At 52.0% G+C, this 21,691-nt stretch overlaps 2 protein-coding genes across 6 annotated transcripts; one reads left to right on the plus strand and one right to left on the minus strand.

The window, feature by feature from the left end:
- Positions 1-136: 136 nt before the first annotated feature.
- On the plus strand, positions 137-3,873 carry ART5 (ADP-ribosyltransferase 5). 5 transcript variants are annotated; one of them, XM_054576124.1, is made up of 6 exons: positions 137-634; positions 908-1,043; positions 2,014-2,468; positions 2,565-2,743; positions 3,361-3,393; positions 3,482-3,873. In XM_054576124.1, the coding sequence occupies exons 2-6, from the start codon at positions 984-986 to the stop codon at positions 3,610-3,612; spliced, it is 858 nt and encodes a 285-aa protein (XP_054432099.1). In that variant the 5' UTR covers positions 137-634; positions 908-983; the 3' UTR covers positions 3,613-3,873. The 5 variants fall into 5 exon arrangements, with proteins under 5 accessions (XP_054432099.1, XP_054432100.1, XP_054432097.1 ...); XM_054576125.1 differs by having other exon boundaries at positions 2,014-2,439; positions 2,611-2,743; XM_054576122.1 differs by having other exon boundaries at positions 820-1,043; positions 2,014-2,743.
- Positions 3,874-4,443: 570 nt separating this feature from the next.
- On the minus strand, positions 4,444-21,691 carry LOC129072673 (short transient receptor potential channel 2-like). Its single transcript, XM_054576176.1, has 13 exons — positions 21,580-21,691; positions 19,439-20,158; positions 17,620-17,832; positions 16,531-16,695; positions 15,010-15,184; positions 12,663-12,863; positions 12,415-12,577; positions 11,404-11,496; positions 9,204-9,396; positions 8,504-8,631; positions 8,303-8,381; positions 5,806-5,941; positions 4,444-4,871 (listed from the first exon to the last, which is right to left on the minus strand). Exons 1-13 carry the CDS (start codon positions 21,676-21,678, stop codon positions 4,444-4,446), a joined length of 2,793 nt encoding a protein of 930 aa, XP_054432151.1. The 5' UTR covers positions 21,679-21,691.

The raw sequence follows: 21,691 nt of genomic DNA on the forward strand, positions 1-21,691 counted from the left end.
GGGGAAGGGCCAGTGTTTATAAACACCAGGTCACCTGAATCTGAGAGGTCGAGGGAGAGGGTCTGGGAGGGGGCCGGCGGGCCCATGAGGATCTGGAACAGCGAGCTCAGCGCCTGGTCCAAACCTACTGACAGGGAAATGGGGTGAGGAGAGGAGGGAGGGGGTCGGCGCCGCTCAGATGTTGCGCCACACGTGACCCAATGAGGGGGCCGTATGCAAATTTAATGCAAATCAGCAAGGACACAGTGGTGACCTCTTGGCCGGTGGGACCCTCGTTGGGGTCCCAGGCCTAGTGGTCTGGGGGCCAGGTCAGGGCCCCCTGAGGGAGAGGGCAAGTCTCACCAGCTCCCTCTCCCAACCCTGGACTTGCCCGGAGCTAAAGAGAGTGCTGGAGAAAGAACTGGAAATTTGGGGAGGGGAGTCAGCCGCTCAGCCCCTTCCTCGCCACTCCTACTCCCTCCACCACAGTGTTTGTTGTCGGGGAAGAGAGGTGTTGGGTTACGCCGCGGGGGCTATAGTTAGATGTGGGACTTTGCTGGTCGGCGGGACTCCGGGAACAGGCTGTGCTCGTCCAGACACCCACCGGCGGAACCAAACTTTCCAGCTCTCGATCTCCGGCCTCCGTGATCTCCAGGTGCGTGCCAGGCCCACACCCCCTCCCTTCTCCAGGTGGAGCTAAATCACCTTCACCACCGCAAAAAGCTCTGGCAGAAGGCACTGAGCTTAGGGGCATCTGGGAGTCAGGGGAGCGGAGACTTGGGGTTCTGCTTGTGCTGGGAGGCGGAGACGGTAACACCCAAGGTCCGCCCACTCCCTTAGGCCCGCCCTGGGCCCCACCCACGCCTGAGCCCGGGGACCTGGACCATCTTCTTCACACCACAGAAGGGGTGTGGGTCTCTTCCAACAGCCCATTGAAGCCAAGAATCCACCGTTGCCACTGGTCCCACCTACATCACGATCTCGCCCTCCTGGCGCCCCCAGGGATGAGGCTGACTGCTCTGCTGCTCATCCTCAGCTGCCTTGGCCTTCATACCTTCTGGCAGGTAACTGGGGGAACCATCCCCTCCCACAAAGGAAAGAATTGGGAGGCAGGCTCCTCAAAAATCTCTCCCAGGGACTCTTCTTTGGGACCCCAGTCCTCTTAATCCTCTCCCTCTCTGCAACCTTCCTCCCTGAAGAGAGCCGCAAGTTCCCATTTCCTCTCCCAGATCCCAGAACCCGCATCTTCACTGACTGACCGCCCTGTGGTCCTCCTTCCTGCGTATCATCCCTGCCTAGGGACTGCCGCCCACTTCCTCATGAGCAGCTCCCGTCTGCCGCCGCAGGCTCAGCCTGGGCTGACTGGGTTGGGCCCCGCGTATTGCCCTCCTGCGGCCCCTCCCCTAGCAGGGCTCCTCCCCACACCCCACCCCAGGCTGAGGGATGAGGGCTTCTAAATCAGAGGACTCAGGAGTCTCAGAGATGACAATGGCTTGGTGTGGTGTCTGAGCACCTGCATGGGAGGGAAAGAGAGTTGGAGGATGGGACAGGCTCAGGTAATTGGGACCCCGGTGGCACATTTGTACTATCATCTCCACACTGCATCTTAGGGCCAGAACGACGCATGGAAGCCAGCTATCCCCACTTCCCACTGAGTGTGGGGACCTCTTTGATGACAAGACAACCACTTTTAGGTTGAACAGAAGTGAAGATCTATATGCTATCCTCACAATAGCTCTGTGAGGTTGGAAGTATCAATTTATAGGTGGAGATCCTGAAGCCCAGAAGAATTAAGAGACTTGCCCAAGATCCCACAGCCAGTAGGTGATGAAGTCAGGATCTGAACCCATGTCTCCCTGACTCCAGTGCCCGTGTCATTTAAGCCCTTGGGCCCTTGCCAAATGGTATACACCAGATATTTGGGCATAGAAATGAGATTCTGTGTTTCTGAACTGACCTGCCACCAGGACCCCTGTCCAGGGCTCTGAATTTATACCCTTTCCTGTGTGGCTCCTCTCTTCCTCACCTCATTAGGCCCAGGCTGTTCCTATCCTGTCCCTGGGCCTGGCTCCAGACACTTTCGATGACGCCTATGTGGGCTGTGCAGAGGAAATGGAGGAGAAGGCAGCCACTCTGCTGAAGGAGGAGATGGCCCGCCATGCCCTGCTGCGCGAGTCCTGGGAGGCAGCCCAGGGCGCCTGGGAGCAGAAGCAGCAAGGGCTCACCCTGCCCCCTGGCTTCAAATCCCAGCACGGAATCGCCGTCATGGTCTACACCAACTCTTCAAACACCTTGTACTGGGAGCTGAACCAGGCCTTGAGGACGGGCGGCGGCTCCCGGGAGTTCTACATGAGGCACTTCCCCTTCAAGGCCCTGCATTTCTACCTGACCCGGGCCCTGCAGCTGCTTCAGGGGAGCAAGGGCTGCAGCAGGGGACCTGGGCAGGTGGTGTTTCGAGGTGTAAGCACCCTTCGCTTTGCACCCAAGAGGTTAGGGGATTCTATCCGCTTGGGCCAGTTTGCCTCCAGCTCCCTGGATGAGGCGGTGGCCCACAGATTTGGTAATGCCACCTTCTTCTCCCTAAGGACTTGTTTTGGGGCGCCTATCCAGGCCTTGTCTGTTTTTCCCAAGGAGCGTGAGGTGCTGATCCCTCCCCATGAAGTCTTCTTGGTCACCAGGTTCTCCCAAGATGGAGCCCGGAGCCTAGTGACTCTCTGGAGCTATAATAAGACCTGCAGCAACTTTAACTGCGCCTATCTGGGTGGTGAGCTGTGCATGAAGGAAGCAGGACTAGCAGGGAGGGTGAAATAAGCCGGGATGTCCCTATACAATCCCCAGTGCCTTCAGGAGATGTGCTTGGTTAAGGGGGAAGTTGAGGGCCAGAAGTCAGCTGCAGTTATTGTTCTTTGTGACTTGGATCCTGCCACCTCTTAGCAGGTCCTGTCAGTGTTTTCCAGATCTGTGTCTATTTTCAAGTGATTCTGTAAGTGTTCTCAAAAAGTTCCATCTGCTATGAGTCTAACAGAGCAAAAGAACCCAGTTCAGGAGATCAGCAAGCAGAGGAAAGTGACAGGAATACTGTCACTTTCAGCAAGGCACTGGCCTTAACAGGGTCCACAGGACACAGCTGAGCTATTCCCAAGTGCTGAGGTAGGGACAGAATGGAGGAGTGACTGGGGCTAGGGTGGGAGTAGGGACGGATAGGCTATCTGGGAAGATTTCCCGTGGGGAAGGAGGAGGAAGGAAGTCAGGAGTTTGCACTTAGGAAAAGGGAAAGGTGGATTGAGAAGGGGGATGGCCAGTGCCGGGGCCTCGTGGGAAGGGGAGTTTGGGGTATGAAGGTCTGTTGCCACGAAGGCCTCACCTTGCTGTTTGTTACAGGGGAGAAGAGGCAGGGCTGTGTGTCTGCGCCAAGTGAGTGACCCTTGTCCCCCCACCCCCAGTTGCTTTGACTCCTTCTGGCCCTGTGAGCGCTTCACCTCCTGTTTTTCTCTCTCTCCAGCAGTGGGGGCAGCCAGACTCACCCTCCAACAGGGCCTTCTCTCTGCTCTTCTGGAAGACCCTGCTCTCAGCCCCCGTGGGGTTCCAGCTCTCAGGAGCTGGGCCCTTGAAAGTCCAATGCCTGCCACTTAGGAGTCATGGGAACTGCTGACCTTCCTAGGAAGAAGGGGCCTTTGAGCAGTCGCAACGCAAGAACGTGGTTGCAGACCCAGCCCTAGAAGCCATCTCCCCAACCAGGACGCGGGGGAGTCTGAGGCCATGGAAGGGTAGAGGGGGCCCTGCTATGTGGTGGGGGCTCCCTGCTATGTGGTGGGGGCTCCCTGGGACAAGTAAGGGTAGTACTGTGATGACCACTTGATTAAACAGTGTTGGAGTGTGGTGACACTGAATTTCATGATTGGTTTGTCCCGTGAGACTGGGCCATCTGCCCTGCTCCGGCCTTGTGGGACTGAGGGACTTAAAAGAATGACTTCTTTATCGCTCCTGGACATGGTGCCCTGTGCAGGCCTCTGTGACACACTGTAATTTGCAAACCCAAAAGCTCTAACAGCCAGAGGTCCTCATAACACCCTGAAGGCACGAACAGGACAGAGGGATTCCTAGGCTCATTTGTCACGTGAGGAATGCAAAGCCAAGGAAGAAAGCAGCTCGCTCAAGGACAGAGTTAATACTGAAACCAGGCCCCCAGACCCACAGCCCAGAACTCTGCACAAAAGATCTACAGGAACTCAAGGGAGGATCCTAAGCCCAAGATGCTTGGGATCGCATTGCAAACCATTGCGCTGCCCTGCTCCCACAAGGGTCCATTTTGGGGGGAGAGAGGGAGGGAATCTCAAAACATGAAGAGACAGATTCTCACACACTCTGGAGGCATCCGATATCCTGAACAGAAACTTTATTGAGGTAAGGAAAGCACTATAGGCTCCTACTAAAATGATCCCCACCCTTACCACGTAGGCTGCTCTACTCAGCAACGGGAGAAGGAGCCCTCTCGCTGCAGCAGGACCCCTCCTTGGTTCCCATATCTTCCTCCTGGGGCAGGTCCCCAGCGCCCTTTGAGTCCTGCTGTCTATGCACTAGCACATGGGCTGGGGAGGATGGACCAGACTCTCCAGGTCTTGGAGGCCCAGCTCCTGCAGCATCCTGAGGCCCAGTTTCTGAAGATAACTGGGTCCCCACAATCCCTGGCACTGTCAGCTCTGGGGTCTCAGGGATAGGGGGCGCCAGGTTCTGGAAACTGTTGCGTACTCGGGTGATATAACGGCTGAGGATGCTGGCACCTTCAGGGGGCTGGCGCGTCCCTCCCTCCGCCAGAGTCCGCTGCACACCCGCTACCTCGCTTTGCAGCCGAGAGACAGTCTTGGTCAGCTCCGTCAGCCTGTTGCCCAGGTCTGTGGGAGGGTGTGTGCGGGGGAGTATTGAGGGGAGGTCCCTCAGAAGATGAACCTGCCCTGTAACACTTCTGTCCTTGACAGAACCCCGAGGGACATCGTGTTTGGGGTCTGGGGGGAGGTGGTGGAGGAAGTGAGAATGGGGGTTAAGTGGGTGGGTAGAGGAAGGGGCAGATGAATCTGAGAGGGGCCAGGTGGTGGTGAGTTTAGAAGAAGGAAAGGCTGTGGGCTGGGGAAAGAATCGGGAACCCTGAGCGTGGGAAAGTGTCTGAAAGGGCGCAGACTTGCACACCCGCCCCGGCGGCCCGGTTCCCCCATCTGCGCCGCCTGCCCAGCTCACAGCCATCCTCAGGGCCCAGTTCAAATTCCACCTTCTCTTTCTCCAGCTTCTGGTTCTCTGTTCTTCTACCTTCCCATGAGCCTCTCATGCTGAGACGCTCCTTCTCTTCTTTGGGTCCCATGCAGTTTGGGTCTCTCTTAGCTAACTAAGCACTTTCTACCCAATAAGATGGTTTCTCTTCCTCACCAGACTGAAAGCTTCCTGTGTGTCCCTGCCCTACGCAGTCCCCTCCCTCCAAGACAGCCTGGAAAAAAAGGGGATAGACGTGGCAACGAATGCTTGGTTGAATGAGTGAATAAATAAATGATTAATGAATTAAGTAAATGAATAAATGACTAAGGGAGTGAATAAGAATAAATGAACACATAAATGAAGACAAGAAGAAAGGATTACATGAAATGAGGGGAATAAATAAATGGGTCAGAGGGTAATTGAGTGCAAGGAGCCACACTGCAGGCTGTAGCTTCTCAGGGCAGGGCAGGATGGGGCCAAATATAACTGCGGGCTGCATGAGGGGCGTAAGTCTGGGTGCGGTGCATTCACCCCAGCCGGCAAGGAACAGGAATGGGGAAGGCTTGGAGATGGGCAACCAACCTTTCCGACGGGTCTCCTCGAAGTCCCGCCGGGCAGTCTCTATGTAGCGCTGCACCAGGGCCTTGATGACTCGAAGGCGGTAGGATCCACGTTCTCTGTCCCTAGGCGCTGGCCCTGCCCCTGCCGCAGGGTTGGCCTGGGATGGGAAGGAAGGAGGGTGAGAGAGATTCTCCAGCTCAGCCTTTCTCTAGCCACTGCTTCCTCCTCCGGGCAGTGAAGGATGGAGGCATAGTCTATGCAGACTTCTCTGTCCCTGAGGGCCACACATATAGACCCTGGTGCAGTCCTAGAAGGTGGAAGGAGGGCGGCCAGGAGCTGGATGGTGGGGTGTGGGTTGAGAGGTGGAGGGGGCAGTGGGCAGAGACAGAAATGTTGGGCAGGGCAGAATGGAATTCTCCTTCCTGCTGCCATCCCAACCTTGGTTTTCTTGAGTAGAGTTAGTCGAGGTAGCCCTCCTCTTCAAACTCTGCAGAGGGGGAGACTAGAAGATTTGAGGAGGCTCCTGCATGCTCCTGCTCATGTATATAATGTGAGAACCATCATGCAAATTAGAATGATTGATTCTGGGTCCAGTTTTAGGCTTCAGGATAGGATAGTACCAGGAGGGCAAGTAGGGTATATGGGGCAGATAATTGAGAGAGAAAGAGAGAGAGAGAGGGAGAGAGGGAGAGAGAGAGAGAGAGAGAGCGAGCATGTGCAGAGGTAGAGAGAGTAGGCAAAGTGCTGGACTCAGATGACATAGACTGAAATTCCAGCGCTTAGCAGCTGTGTGCCTCAGGCAAGTGACTCCACTCCTTCAGGCCCAAGTGTCTCCAGATTTAAAACAGGGATGGTAATAATGCCTCCTTCCCAGACTGGTACTTCTCTGGCATAGAGTGAGGGCTCTCTGAATACTCAGGAAATAGTTATTTATATTTATCTAGTTTTATCTTTAAATATTGTATACTTAGCATATTTACTTTTATAATATAAAAAAGCAGAGCATTTTATTAAATATTTAAAAAGGAGATATGGAACTGACAGAGATGGGGCAGGCAGGAGTATAAGAAAGAATGATGGACCTTTCAGCCACAGCGCATATAAAGCATTTTTCTTGTATAAAATAAAGAATGAGAACTTTGGGAAGCCATTTCCTGAGGAATGCAGGGTAATTGGGAGGGGACACGTGACTGGACCATCAAAGAGCAGGCTAGGAGGTGGGGTAGCTGGAGGAAGGGTGGGACCTCAGTGGAGATGCTGTGGAGGACGGGGGAGCCCCCCAGCTGGCTGGCAGAGTGGGATCCGGCAGGACGCAGTGACCCTGCCCAACCAGGTCCACGCAGGCCCAGGGAACTGAATTCGACCTCAGGTGAAGAAGCTGAGTTTCCACCCTAGGGTGGAAGTAGCCTTCACATGTGGTCTGCAAATAGCATCAGGCAGCCTGGACAGGGCCAGGAAGTGGCCAGGGGGGAAGGGGCCCAGGAGGGTGACAGAGGTATCCATGCAGGGTTGCCCAGGGCCAGATGTGGAGGGAACTGAGAACCTTTCGCATCTGGTTTCTTGTAAGAGTCATGTGTTCTCCATGCCTTTGTATGTGCTGTTTCCTGGGCCTAGATGTCCCTTCTCCACGCTGTCTCCCATCAACCTCCTGTTTATCCTCCAGGATTCTGTTCTATCCTTCAGGTCTCCAGGAAGCTCTCTGACTCATGAGGCTGGGCCTGGGACCCCTCCTCTGTGCTCACATAGCCCCTGGGCTTCCCTCAATCATAGACTTGTCATCCTATACAATTACAGTCCATCTCCTTCTGCTACTCTAGACTGTCAGCACCTCGAGGGACCACCGTTATGCATAGCTTTATTTCCAATACAGGTGCCTGTTGAACAAACTGGACCAACCAGGTAATGGAAGGCCTTCCTTATGCAGGGATCCAGGGACCTCAGCGCTCCAGAGTTGGCCTGTTGCCCCGTAGTGCTGACCTGGAGGCCCTGGCTCAGAGAGATGCCCAGGTAACACATTTTAAGGGGAACAGATAGACCTGGCAGGAACACTGGCCTAAATGCCATGCCAGAATGAGTTAGGGAGCAGATAAAGAAAGGTGTGTGAGCCCCTTAGAGGCCAGGCCTTCTCTCTTAGGCCTCTGTTAGTCTTCTAATTTCCCAGTTTGTAGGGCCTTTTTCCCTCCATTTCTTAACATTAAAAACAAAAACAAAAACAAAAACAAAAGCATTCAACCATGTCTTGGCCCAGTTTAGGGAAAAAGTTTTGTGTCTTGGGAGGAGGGCGGCATGGACTTCTGTTTAAGCTGGATGATACAGGGTTGCAAATTTAGGAAATGACCAGAGCCAAGAAGAGGGAAAGGCATGCCATGTGAGAGAATAAGAATTAGGAACAGGCTTTCTGGGAACACACCTGGAAAGACAGACAAGCCAGGGGCGTGCAGACAGACAGATGGAATAGACAATATAGCTGAAGTCAGGTGTGATGTGAGGACCAACACCAGGCAGATGAGGTACTCACGAAGGTGGGGATTGGGGGATAGTCTGGCTTCCTGGTTTTGCAGCAGGAGCAGCAACAGCAAATAAACTGGAAAATTCTCCTGAGAGAGTTAGATGGTGGGAAGAGGTTAGTCAGAGGTAAAGGTCTAGGGAAACGGGGGCAGGAGGTGAGGCGGGGGTGCTGGGTGCAGGGGGTTGGGAGTGAGAGCTCTGAGGTCATCACCTGAGAAGGTAGAAGATGGCCTTGGGGGAGGGCAGGATGTTGAAGGGCACAGGCAGGGTGAGGCCCTCTCGGAAGTAGGACAGGTAGAGCTTGGAACGCGCGAACTTCCATTCCACATCGGCATCGTCCTGTGAGCGAGGAGGTAGGGGGCTCTGCAGCAACCACTTTAGTACCCAGCCTTCCTGCCTGCTCAGTCTGCCTCGTTTCCCCCCATCCTCACACCTTTTCTACTCAAGGTGTCAGTTAACTTTTTTCTCCTCTTTCTCATCTCCATTATCATCCATCACCCACATTTCCCCTGCATCTGTCTCCCTCTTCTCTCTTCCTCCCCATTATTTTTCATCCTTCTGACATCCAGTTCTTGCCCAGACATTTCTCCAGCCACAAACCCTAACTATCCATTTCCTTCCCTCTTCCTTTTTATGTTCCCACTTCCTTTTCCACAACGCACCCTTCCTCCTAACCATGAAGTAAAAAAGGACACTCGACTTGTGTCTGGAGAAACTAACAGTGTTACTAAGACCCTCATTTTACAGATGAGGAAAATGAGGCCTAGAGAGGAAAACTTCTCTTCAGTCACAGAACAAGACAATAGTGGAGTCAGAGCAGGAACCCAAGTGTCTCAACTCTTTGTAACCTATTCGCCTCTACCCCTTTCTCGCTTCTTCTCCATGGCCTAAGCTGGCCTCAGTTCACGCACCTCAATCTTCTGGAAGGAGTTGGTGATCATGGCAATGAGCATGTTGAGCAGCACAATGACCATGACGATGGTAAAGATACCATAGAGGGCCTGGCCCACAAATTCAGGCACGAGAAACTGAGGCATGTCTACCACGCTGTGCTCTTCCATGCCAAACATGGTCCAGAACAGAAACTGGAATGTCTCGTTGAAACTGGCATGTTGGGACAAAAGGTAAGATGTGAGGGGTGGGAGATAAGCCTTAATGCCACCCAGACATACTCCTTCTCCCTGTCCAAGACCCAGCCAAAAGTGTTCTGCTTCCATGAAGTCCTCTGGACCATCCTGGCTCATAGACACTTGCCATTTCTGAGCTCCGCTTTGATTCTCTCAGTCAACCAGTATTTACTGAGCACATAGAAGTGCTATAGATGCTAAGGATACAGCCGTGAACAAGGCAAGCACAGTCCCTGTCTTCAGGGGCCTTATATACTAGGGTGGGACTAGGGGGTGGGATGGACAGTAATTATAGCAACATTTTTAAATTGTCATAATTGCTATGAAGAAGCATCAAAAGATGTTATGATGTAGTCTGGGAGTTGGGGAAAGAGTCTTTGAAAAGCATTCAAGCTAATCTCTGAAAGATCCATGGGAATCAACCAGGAGAAAGGGAAGGTGATGTGAAGAGTGTTCCCAAGACTCTTCTCGGGGAAGCCCGAGGAACTGAGAGCAGGCCAGCATAGCTAGTCTCAGAGGGCAAAAGAGAGAGGGGTTTGTGACACAGAGTCTAGTGGAATGTAACTAGGGACCAACCTGTTCATTCAGGACCTTGCAAGATAAAAACAAAAATCCTTACCATGGCCTACAAGCATTAGGAAGCTACTGAAGAGTTCTAAGCAGAGGGTTGATACCTGATTTTCACATTGGCTGTTCTGAGTAGAATGAAAGGGATGCAGCTGAGAGGGGGCGGCATGGAGACCAGTTAAGAAACTGTTGCCATGTGTAAGAGAGGATGGTGGATTGGACCACAGTATTAGTAACTCCAATGCTACTTCTTCCTGAGAGCCATCCCTGGATTTCCTTCTCTACCTCCAGCAGACATGTCTGTGAGACACTCACAGACCCTGACTACAATAGCATGGGTCCTACTGTATTTATTTGTAAATGTCTTATTCCCTCCATTTCAGCACCAGTTCAGGCCTAAATTACTGCAACAATCTCTGTAACTGGTCTCTGACCTCAGTCTCTCTCTTGTTATATCATCGTCTACATTGCATCCAAGGTGTTCTTTCTACATACTGACATGATGTGTTGTACTTCTGCTTGTCAAACATGAAATGCCCCTAACTACCTCACCAAGGGGCTAAACTGACATTGTGTGTCTCCCAAGGTGATGTGATGGAAAATACATATCATCAGCTAGGTTGTGTTCTTGCCCAAATTGCTTGTCTTGAATCTAATCATGAGGAAATAGGTAAGTCCCAACCGTGGAACACTCTCTACAATGAATTGGTCTGTATTCTTCCAAAAAGTTCATTTGTCATGAAGGACAAATAAAAGGTAGAGGAAGGGTACCAGATTACTGGAGAAAAAAAGAGGTATGACAACAACATGCAATGCATGATCCCAGATTGGATCTCAGATTTTTTAAAAACTAGAAAGACTTTTTTTTTGGGGGGGGGGGCGGCAACTGGAGAGCTGTGAATAAGTAAGGACTGTTTAGTAAATAATATTACAGAATCAATATTAATTCTTTTTAGTGTGATAATGGTTTTGTGGTTATGCTCTTAGGAAGCATCCTGAACGATCTAGGGGTGAAATGTCATGATGTTTGCAACTTATTTTTAAATGCTTCAGGAAAAATAAAAAGAATAAAGAGAGTAATACATCAAGTAAAATGTGGCAAAAAATTAACAATTGGTAAAGTTAGATGAAGGGTATATTAGTATCCATTGTGTTTTTAACTTTTCACAGAATTGATATTTTTCAAAATAAAAGTTTGGGGAGAAAGTGAGGGGTTGAATAAATGAATGAGTAAATGAACAAATGAATGAGAGTGAATCAACAAGAGAGTGATTTGCCAAACCAGATAATTAATTATTGAGTGAATAGATGAGGGTAGCAGCGGGTGGCGGGGGCAGGTGTAGAAAGAAGTGACTGCTAAGCTCCAAGCTGCGGGCCCTAGACTCCCTCCTGCCCGTCCGCCCCTGCCCTGGCGTACTTGCCCAGCCGCTCTGTCTCCTGGTAGGGCACATAGATGTTATTGAGGCCACAGAGGAAGGCAGTCAGGATGATCATGAGGATGAACATGAACCTGGCAGGGGGTGTGATAGGGGAGGATCAGGCAAGTGTCCGCCCTGGGAGAAGTCGATCTCTGGGAAGAGGGCAGGGATTGATGACGTTTCAGGCTCAGCCTCTCTACTTGACAAGTATTCAATTTGGTTACTATTAAGAATGGGGAGGTTAGAGGGTGGGAAATGAGAGGGGGTGTTAAGTGGGTGTCAAAGCAGGGGCTCTCTCTCTGGAATAAAGCATACTGAGTTAAAGCAGTCAAAGCTGGGATGGGCCAGTCTCCCAGGGAGGGACCGAGAAGCTGAGATGTGGTACAGGAAGGAGTGAGAGTCAAGAGTGACAGCCACATGCGAGAGTGAGTGAGCTCTGACAGGATGGGCGAGAAGAGTCCTGGGGTGCAGTGGGAAGTTCTTCCCCAAGCTCTGCTGGGCTGAAGATGTCCACAGGCAGAACCAGAGTTTTTCCCACCAAGGTCACCCATTCCAGTCCCCAGGGGAGCCGACATCAGGAAGACCAGATAAATGCCATGGGTTCAAAGAGCAGTTTTGTAGTGGGAAGGGTCCAAAGGGACCCTCGAGTCCAGTGCCCTTACCACAAAGATGGGAGCACTGAGGCCCAAAATGTATCACAGGGACAGTGACAGAGCTAGGAATGGAACTCCCAACCAAGGGCTCTTTCTCCTCTCAGTTGTTCCTAATCTTTTCTGGGGTCCTGGGACTCTGAGGATCAGATGAGAGTTATAGACTCTCCCTGCAGAGAAGTGCACATTTACTCCCCACATTTTGCCTATAGTTTCAGGTTCTTAGAGGTCTCTGGAGCTTATGCAAGGAACCCAAGTTGAACCGCTGTGCTAACTAGAGCAGGGCAATTTTGGAAGGAGGTCCAGTGGCAAATGGAGTCTATCAAAGGGGAGGAGGCTCTGGGCCCAGATGGTACGCACCGCATCATGTCGTCAATCATCCTGCCAATGGAAATCTGCAGGGTGCCGAGCGACTCGTGGGCCGGCAGGATGTATGCCAGGCGGGTGAAGCTGAGCATGCTGGTGACGGCAAAGAGCACCTCGGCCAAGAATTGGGGGTCCTCTGTGCGCCACTCACTTCTCTCTGTGCAGGGTGGCACGAGGGCTAAGGCTGAGAGCCCGGGAGGAGGAGGGACTGGGGTATTGGGGCTGAGTCGGGGGACACTCACCAGCTGAAGTGAAATAGTGGCAGGCAGCCCCGCTGGGGACATCCCGGCAATGCATGTGGGCAAGCCCAGCCAGGAGAAGGCGCAGTGCAAAGGCCGCCAGGTACAGGGACAGGATGACCACATCCAGGAAGTTCCACCAGTCCAGGAGGTAACTGCGCAGGCCCTCTATCCACACTTCCTTACACTCAAACCATAGGAAGCCTGAAGGGGTGGCAGGGGCCAGGGCAGGATGAAGCCGAACTCTCCTCCGTCCGGGTCAGAGCGAGGCTGTGGTGGGAGAAACCTACCAAAGGTGCCAGCGAGGGCTAACACATCGGGGGGATGAAGTTGATAGAATGTAAACATTTAGTGACTTTATGTGAAAATAAAGGCTCTTAGCTGATCCAGACTCCTCTGCGGTGTGGCCTGCACTAGCGATCCCAGTCAGCTGACATTCAAGGTGAGTAACACCTGGGAGAGGCTGGTTATTGGGAGGGAATGATTTAAATCTGTTTTTTCCCCTGCTTCCACAAAATAAATATTGGACACATATTTAAAGGATATTGATTTGAAGGTGCTCCAAATTATCAACCTGCTCATTATCAATCAGCCTGGGGCCCCATGCCGGACCTGGGGATGGGGGTGGTTCTTGGGAGCTGGACCGCTATTAGCCAGGTGACTGCCACATCGTATTCTTTCCAGTTTCTGGATATAAGCCTGTGCTTTTGCACTCATGGTTCTGTCTACCTGGAATGCCCTTCCACACACTTGGAGTCAGACTCACCTTTGTGGCCCAGGTCAAAGAGGTAATCTCTTCTGTGACGCCATCATGGCGGGGCACTGCAGCGGCCTGTCTCCCTTCACCTCTCAACTCGGAACCCCTCAGGGCAGGGACCATGTCCATTCACCTCCCTGTGCCCAGTGCCCAGAACTAGACCCCTAGTCATTATTAAACCAACGTTTACTAGGCTCCCACCGTGTGCCAGCGGGATCCTGTGGTGAATAAGACAGATACAGTCTCTAACCTCCCAGGGTCCATAATCTAGTGAGGGAGACAGGCGAGTAGCCAAGTAGGTACAATCAAGTGTGGGAAATGCTAAGGCTGCAGAGAAGGGGAAGAGGTGGGTATGGAAGTGGGTCCCCATCCTCATTTTGGGGGACAGGGAAATCTTCTCACAGAGAGTGACCTTTAAGCTGAGACCTGACAGAGGAATATGAGCAGCTAGGTGAAAGGGAAAGTGCTCTGGGGACAGTGAATGAGCACAGGCCTAATGACAAGTGGGAGCATGATGTGGTCAGGAACTGAGCCAGTTCCCATGGCAGGAAGAGTACCTTGTGAGGTGGGGTGGATGCTCAGTAATGTATGCCGAATGGGGGAATGGAGCCGTATTTAATTCATCTGTGCATTCTTAGGTCTTCACTTTCAGTGGGGTGGAAACAAGCATTTATTGTCTAGCCTGCTGAGCTAATAACAAGCCAGAGGGTAGGAGAGCTCTGGGGGTTCTTGTAAACTGCATTGCTGAATTGTTTGAGAACACTTGATTCTGCTATAGGACAAAACCCCAAGGAAATGGATGAAACATATTAAGCAGAGATAAGTTAGTTATCTGTGTGAACAAATAAAGTAAGTAGAGCACATGTGTGTGAAGATACATAGAAAGGAATGGTAGACACTGAATATTCATGAGGCAGATGAGGAGCTCAGGATTCACTAGATCTTAAATCAGCTATGCACTGGTGATAGCCATTCTGGCCCCACATGTCCTCTGCCTGAAGAATGCAAAGAAAAGTCAGAGCTGCACATCAGGGTGATTGGCAAGCTACAGCTGTGGCCAGACATACTTGCCCTGGGGTTTCTCCCATGGAGCAAGTGTTGGACCCCGGTCACTTCTGGCTTTCACATCCCCTGCTCAAGCTTCAACTCTGGTCCTCATAACAATACCATCATAAGTATACCACTTATGGACTTAATAAACTGGATGATTGAAGCATCTTAATTCAGTCTGTGAACCTTACTGTTCCATGACCTTTGGGATAGATTGTGTGGTGGTGTATTTGCAAGGTACCGTGACACCAAGGTAATTTCCCACCTGACATTATGGACCAGTGAGAGGATAGGAACCTCCAGAGTGGGCAGTAACTGGTGTCAGGTTGGGGAAGAATGGGGTCCTTGCTCAAGGAGCCTATCACAAGGCCAGGTCTCCTAATTAGGGATGAAGGGGAAAGTCCCCTTAGAGTCCATAGGGATCTGGTTGTGTTCAGGGGCATCTACAGGGGTAAGGGACCCCCACTGGGGTACTCATCACAAAGAACAGATTGGGGGGTCCCTGAGGGGGACTGCCACAAATAAAAGGCCCCACGCCTGTACCTGTGACCCAAATCATGTGCAGTGAAGTCTCCCAGATGCTCTGGCTGCGGCCACGGAAGGTACTCAGCTGTGTCTCCATGACCAGGGACTCTCCCAGCAGGAAAATGAGGAACCACAGGTAGGAAGCGGAGTGCAGCAGGAACTTCAGCACTGGGATCTTTAGCAGGTGGCCCAGCTTGGGGGGAAGGGGCGAGAACATGACTCTCAGAGTCCTGTTCCTGTCTCCCCCACTCCTGGAAGAACTTCAGAATGCTCAGCCCACACGTGACTCCCCCTTTCACTCACTCCCTTATTCAGACCTTTATTAAGAATTTCCTGTAGGTTAGGACTTACACTATCATATCTATTGTCTCCTTCACAACCATATGAGGTGGATATTATCATTCCCATTTTTTTCAGCTAAGGAACTGATGATCCCAGAGGTAAAGTAACTTTCCCTTGGAGGTCTGACAGGCTCTTCAATCTCAACCATGAAAAAAAAAAAAATTCGTCATCTTCTACCTCAAACTCATTACTCTTCCTCCTCCTCCTTTGTCCTCATCTTAGAAAATGACCCAATCACGCAGGCCAGGAACCTTCAGTGCATCTCTACATCCTCTCTCTCTCACACACTCTGAAGTCTCCCTAAGTCCTACCCTCGCCCCACTCCGTTCTCACACATTCTCACTAGAAGAGAGAGCTTTCTAAAACACGAGACTAATGGGACTGTTCACCTCATTAAAAGTCTACATTGGGCCCTGACCAGGTAGCTCAGCTGGTTAGAACGTTGTCCCCATAGGCCAAGGTTGTGGGTTTGATCTCTGGTCAGGCACATACAGGAATCAACCAAAGAATGCATAAATAACTGGAACAACAAATCGATTGCTTTCTCTCCCCCCCTTCCTCTGTCAAATCAAATTTTTTAAAAAGGCTACAATGGCTTTCATTGTTGCTTATAGGACTCCAAGAGATCTGGCTACTGCCTCCTTCCCACTCCTGACTATTTGCACTTATGCTTTAGCAGCACCGAATTCCTTTCCGTTTCTCTGCTACTTTACATTCTTCTCTCCTGGAGCCCCAGATGTGCTGTTCCTGCTTCCTGGGACACTGCTCTCCTCAGCTGGTTAAAATGGGACAGGGCTTCTCATTATACCCCAGCACCAGGCATAATGCCTGGCTCACAGTAGTCTCTGTAGGAAATATTTGGTTGAATAAGTGAATTAAACTATCTGGGAATAGTTTGTTCCCAAAGAATTTGTTAGCTGGGGTAGTAGTCTCTTTTAGGAGAATTTAGGGTTGTATATAGGATTCAGGCTTTGGAGGCAGACAGGCCTCAGCTTAAATCCTGACTCTGCTATTGTACTGTGTCTCGTCAATAAAAAGAGCCCTTTGACCCCTGTGACCCCGTAATAAGAGGTGTAAAGCTTACCTTCCAGGGCCACCTCAAATTACTTAATGGGAACCTTCCCAAAGTGCCTTGCCCAGGACCTGGCATGAAACAAGAGCTCAAAAAGTGACAGATATTAATTTTATTCTTAGTACCCGGGACTTGGGTGCCAGCCAGTAGCCGAGGCAGAGGAAGGGCATGGTGAGGAAGATGAGGAAGGCAACAAAGAGCTTCCAGATGGTGGTGCTCCCACGCCAGCCAGCCAGGTTTCCACACCAGATGGAGGACAGGACTTGCTGACAGATGGGGTGTGCCACAAACTAAGAAGAGACAGGGGAGTAAGCAGACAGGGTGGCCAACAGGCAGGGAGGAGGAAGGGGAGCCAATTGGGAGCACAGTCTTTACTTCCCTGACCTAGAGACTGAACAGGATTCTTTCCTCCCCAAGCCAGCTGGCTCAGAAGAGGCAACTCATTTGCCACGTCACCTTGCACAGGCCCCACTCCTCTTTGGGCCTTGGTTTCCTAGTTTATGAAAGAGAGGCTGAGTTCAGATTTCCCTGGACTCTCTAGCAGACAGGATACCCAAGTCCCAGAACCTGTAGGGTTCCCTATTTTAGAAATGTAGGGCACTGGCCTTAATGGTTTTGAGGAGAGGAGCAGGGGAAGTGGGGGTTGGTATCTTGGAGAGCCATTATGAAGGAAAGTTCTTGGTGAATCTCCTGTTGGGCTAGGATACCTGAGGGTGTGTGAGAGGGAGGGAGGCATAAGGAGTTGGGGAGGCTGGAAAGGGAGCCTGACTTTAGCTTAAGGGGTGGAGCATCTGATGAGACAGGGCATCTAATAAGGGAATCAGTTGATATTTAACTCCTGAGAGATCTAGTCTAATCTTTCTGAATAGAGTAAGATACTGAAGTCTAAAACAGAAAAATACTGGACCAAATTACTCAGCAGGCCAGAGTCAGACTCTGTCAGTCGGACATCTGGAGGGCAGGTGGGGTCCTGGTGGGTGACGGGAAATCCAAGGGCTGGGGAGAGGTTAGGGGCTTAGACTGAAGGTAGGGAGGGTGGGAGACCCATAGGATCAGGGGCCTACATAGAAGGGTGATCAGAATCAAGTCTAAGAGGGTCGTGGGGACAGGAGAGGGCTTCTTTAGGGTTTGAGTGGGGATACTTAGAGATGGCAGGGCAAGGGATCAGGGCCGAGCAGGGGGTGGGGGCTGGTGCTTGGTAGGGCCCAGCTGACCCGCTTCTGGTTGTAGTTGATGGCCAGTCGCAGCCTCGCCAGGTTTGGGATGCCTTCCTCAAAGGCCTGGGCCAGGCCCTCAGCCTCAAGGTCTGCCTCGCTCTCCTCATCCAGGTCATTGAGCACCGCTGTGACCTCGCTCTGGTTCCGGCACATACCCAGCAGTTCAAAGCTGTAATCCTGGCTCAGTGACTCCAGGGCAATATACTCGGGCTGCAGGGAAGCAGGTCCGTATGTGCCTGACACTCTGTGGACCCAGCCCCATTGTCATCCCCGTGCTCTCCCCAAAGTGAGCCTGGACAACCTCTGTCCTGCCCTTGGGCCATCACTTCCCACATTTTGTGTCACCCTGGGTCATCCACTCCTTCAGTCTCTGCTACCTCATCTCTCCTCCTTGCTATAATGAGGTACCTCCTATGTCAGCTTTGTGTATCTGGTGCTGCCTCTGTCTCATCAGTTATTTCAACCCAAACCCCTCTGCCACCTTTGCCCATCCCTGTACTTCCCCTTTTTAATTCCTGCTTCCTGTCACACTTCTCCTACACTCATAGCTTTCTCGTGTTCATTTACTTAACTTTCCTGAGCACCTATCTTATATGAGAGGCCACACTGGCAGTTTGAGGAGAGGCAGATATGAGTGAGGTGGATCTTGACTCCAATTTACCCTCCTTTCCTCGGTTTTACTTGGGGCCCTAACCCCAGGGAGAATCCAGCCTAGGATCTCAGGAGGCCAGACCTGAGTCCCAGCACTGTCCCTTGTTGGGGGGCAGGTGGGGAGGGTCACATAGGGTAAGGTCCTTTTGCTTTCCAGGCCGCAGCTCCCTTGCCTGGACAGGGGGATGACAATTCCCACTGCTTCCGTCCATGGGCTGCAGTGAGGAGGGGAATTCCTTGGGAGAGGACTGCTCTTTATAGCTCCCTCTTTATTCTCTGATCTTCCTTCCATTACCCCAGTGAAACAGCAGGCTTTCCCCAGCGCTCCTGGCACAGGTCACATCCTACCTCAGTCCTCGTTTTAATATCATTGTCTCCTTCCCCAGCTTGAGCATGAGGACCAAGTCTGTCTGGCATAGAGGGGGCATCAGTGGATGAGTGATGGATGGAACTGGTCAGGTGTGCTCAAGGCCCCCTTCAAGCGTTGTCCCGCACAGGTCCCTGCACACCTCATTCTGTCTACTGCTACCTGAGAGCCATACCTGGCCTGCGCCCCTACTCCTCTTCATTTGTATTAAACCACCCACGTGTGTAGCCAAGATTAATCCTACTTCTTCCAAGGAGTCTGCCATGAACACAAGAGCTATAGCTTCCTGACTTCTCTTTTCTGGGCATTGGAAGTTTTTGTGGAACCATCCACATAGGCACTGAATGAAGCTGAGCGTCCAGGGGGCATCTTTTCTCTTTCTCTCTCTCCTCTCCCTGCTTGTGATCACAAGCTTCAGGCCCCAACATGCCCCGCTCAGGTGGGAACACGCAGGAGTTATTCAGAGACGACAGGTTCTACTGAATGTCTGTCCAGTTGCTTTGTTTGTCTGTGTTCTCTCTCCTCCCTTAGACAGACCCAGGGCACCTTTAGGATGGGGTTTGCGCTACCCCCATACAATAGGGTGTCCCTAAAGTGACAGATCTCTGCCATTAGAATGAATCCCCTTGAAGGTGGGATTCTGTAACTCCCCATCAAAATGGAGGTTTCCTGAGAACAGAATGAGGCCTCACTATCTTTCTGTTGTTCCCCACTTCCCAAAACACCCACCACAGGCCCAACCATTTCCAGGTGGAAGGGCACATACCAGGTACCCAAGGGAATGTATGAGAAACCAACCTTAAACTCAGGCTCCTTGCGTGCAAGGCCCCTGAGCTCCCGGCTTAGCTGGAAGGCTGCCAGCATGGCGTCCTCACTGGCCAGCGAGAGGTGGGCCCTGCTGGCAATGCCGCGGTAGGTGTTGATGCGGGACAGGGAGAACTTCAGTAGGTCATAGCGACGGGCATTGCTGCACTCCAGGCAGGCACAGGACACGGGGTGGGGCCACGCAATGGTGTGGCCTTGGTCCATGAGCAGCTGTGCTACTTCATACAGGTCCTTCTGGCAGGCCAGGGTGAGTGGTGTAACACCAGGTGCAAAGCGGGAGCCATCAATGGATGAGTCAAAGAAAGCCAGGGAGAAAGACCTGGTGTCCACTTTGCGACCTTTCTCTCGTTCCAGCCGGGCCAGCAGGCGACGCACCACTGCTGGCTGGTTTGTGTCCACTGCTACTAGCAGTGCCTCGTGGATCTGCCGGAAGTCAAACTTGACATTGGCCAACAGCACGTCAGCGATGGCCTCGTGGCCCAGGCGGATGGCCAGGTTGAGAGCTTCCCTCCAGGAGCGGTCCTCAGCCTCCTCCACATTCCGCAGGGGTCCTCCTGGCCCACCGCCTGGGGCGTCCACCCCTGATTCCAGTAGCTGCTGCACGAGGCCCAGCTGCCCCCCATGGATGGCACCCAGGAGTGGAGGTGGGAACTTCAGCTTTTTGTTCACGATCTCCATCCAGTTAGGTTGTGACTGGGTAAAGGAATAGAGAGGGTGGGACTCCGTTTCTAACCCCCTTTGTTTTGGGGCCCCCCTCACCCTCCCACCCTCAAGCCTATACCCCTCTATCCCCAGCCACCATTATATTCTTCCTTGTTCCAAACATGTATGGACAAGAATTTTCTTAGTCCCCATTTTATTATGTGGATATTCAGGTTAGGAAAGTGCCAGGACTAGGCCTGATTGGGGGCCCCTTCCTCAGCATGACTTCCATCCTCACAGGAACCCCCACACAGCGGGGCCCAATGTGGGTACATTGAGAAAGGGGAGGTTGAAGCAGCTGGACAGGGCTGCACTGGGAGGCAAATCCCACACACGGAGACACAGGATCTGTGCAGGGCCCAGCTCTCATCTTGTTGACTTCATCTCCCAGTCGCTCATCCCTCTGGAAGAACCAGAGCTTTTGAAGGACAAGGCCAGACATGTACACATAGGAGGGACTTTGAACTGGGCTTTTCCTAAGCCCCTCAGCTCTGTCCAGGCCTTGTGGCAGGACCCCAACATACTCCCCCTCCACCAAACTCTCCCCCTACCCTGTTTTGCCCCTCCTGCATGGCACGGTGTTTTCCCCACTCAGTGCTGCCCGTCCCTTTTCTACCAGGCCCAGCCCATCCTCATTGCTCTTCTCTTTGGGACCCAGTCTTGGGACTCCAAGGGCTCCTCTTCCTCCCATATGGTGATGCCCACCACCTGTACTGCAGTTGAGATGTCCCTGCCACCCCTCTTGGTCAGCCTATTGTTTTAATCATGGCTAGAAATAGAACCAGGATGGGGGAAGGCAGGGGAGCAGAAGTCCTCTTACCATGAGAGGGTCCATGGCTGCACCCACCTATGCCGGCAGGGACCGAAGGACAGAACTCCCGCTGCCTGCTCCCCTGGCTGTGCAGCTGCCTCTTTCCTGTTCATTTAAAACTCCACCCCAGGCCCCCCCTTTGCCAGGACCAGCTGCTCCCTCTCAGCCCTGTGCCCTGGAGACCAGGGGAACTGGTGTTAGTGCCACACAACAAAATCTTCTAGGAAAGGGCAGAGAGGACATAGTTGCTCAAAAAAGGTAGGAATAGAATTTAGAAAGCCATAGCTGGAGGGGACCTCAGAGTCCCTCTGGTCCAACTGCCTCATTGTACAGATGGGGACGAGGGTGGGAACCCAAGGTTCCCAGCCAAGCCTAGGACCATTCCTCAGTCATTAACCCATCTGATCCCTGTGATTGCTCTGTGAGCAGGACAGAGGTTTATCTCTGTTATTTCGGGTTAATTCTGGGCCCGAGATAAATAACTTCCTTTAAGTCACACAGCAACATGGTTATCTAATTATATCTGGAAAGAGAACCCACAAAACATATGGAGAGTTAAGTTCATGGGATGCTAGAGGTCAGTCTCATGCTCAAAAATCACCTTCCTAGTACACAACAGGATCTTATTTATCAGGCAGTGCTTCTTTTCACAGGCTCTCAGTTTTCCTTTCAGGAAAATGGGCACAAGGATGCACACCATTCACTAGAGGAAG

This window comes from Pteronotus mesoamericanus, unplaced genomic scaffold, assembly GCF_021234165.1.
Source record: "Pteronotus mesoamericanus isolate MK-2021 breed Mesoamerican mustached bat unplaced genomic scaffold, CSHL_Meso_final contig_33, whole genome shotgun sequence".
NCBI classification, from domain to species: Eukaryota; Metazoa; Chordata; class Mammalia; order Chiroptera; family Mormoopidae; genus Pteronotus; species Pteronotus mesoamericanus.

What these genes read in the sequence shown, in the direction of transcription:
- ART5 (XM_054576122.1), top strand. Translation starts at nt 984, where the DNA reads ATGAGGCTGACTGCTCTGCTGCTCATCCTCAGCTGCCTTGGCCTTCAT. An exon ending in GCCTTCATACCTTCTGGCAG is followed by an intron (nt 1,044 to 2,013) that starts GTAACTGGGGGA and finishes TCACCTCATTAG; the next exon opens with GCCCAGGCTGTTCCTATCCT. An exon ending in GGGCTGTGTGTCTGCGCCAA is followed by an intron (nt 3,394 to 3,481) that starts GTGAGTGACCCT and finishes CTCTCTCTCCAG; the next exon opens with CAGTGGGGGCAGCCAGACTC.
- LOC129072673 (XM_054576176.1), bottom strand. Translation starts at nt 21,678, where the DNA reads ATGGTGTGCATCCTTGTGCCCATTTTCCTGAAAGGAAAACTGAGAGCC. An exon ending in ATCCCCCAATCCCCACCTTC is followed by an intron (nt 5,942 to 8,302) that starts GTGAGTACCTCA and finishes TTCCCATCCCAG; the next exon opens with GCCAACCCTGCGGCAGGGGC. An exon ending in CGAGGAGACCCGTCGGAAAG is followed by an intron (nt 4,872 to 5,805) that starts GTTGGTTGCCCA and finishes ACCCTCCCACAG; the next exon opens with ACCTGGGCAACAGGCTGACG.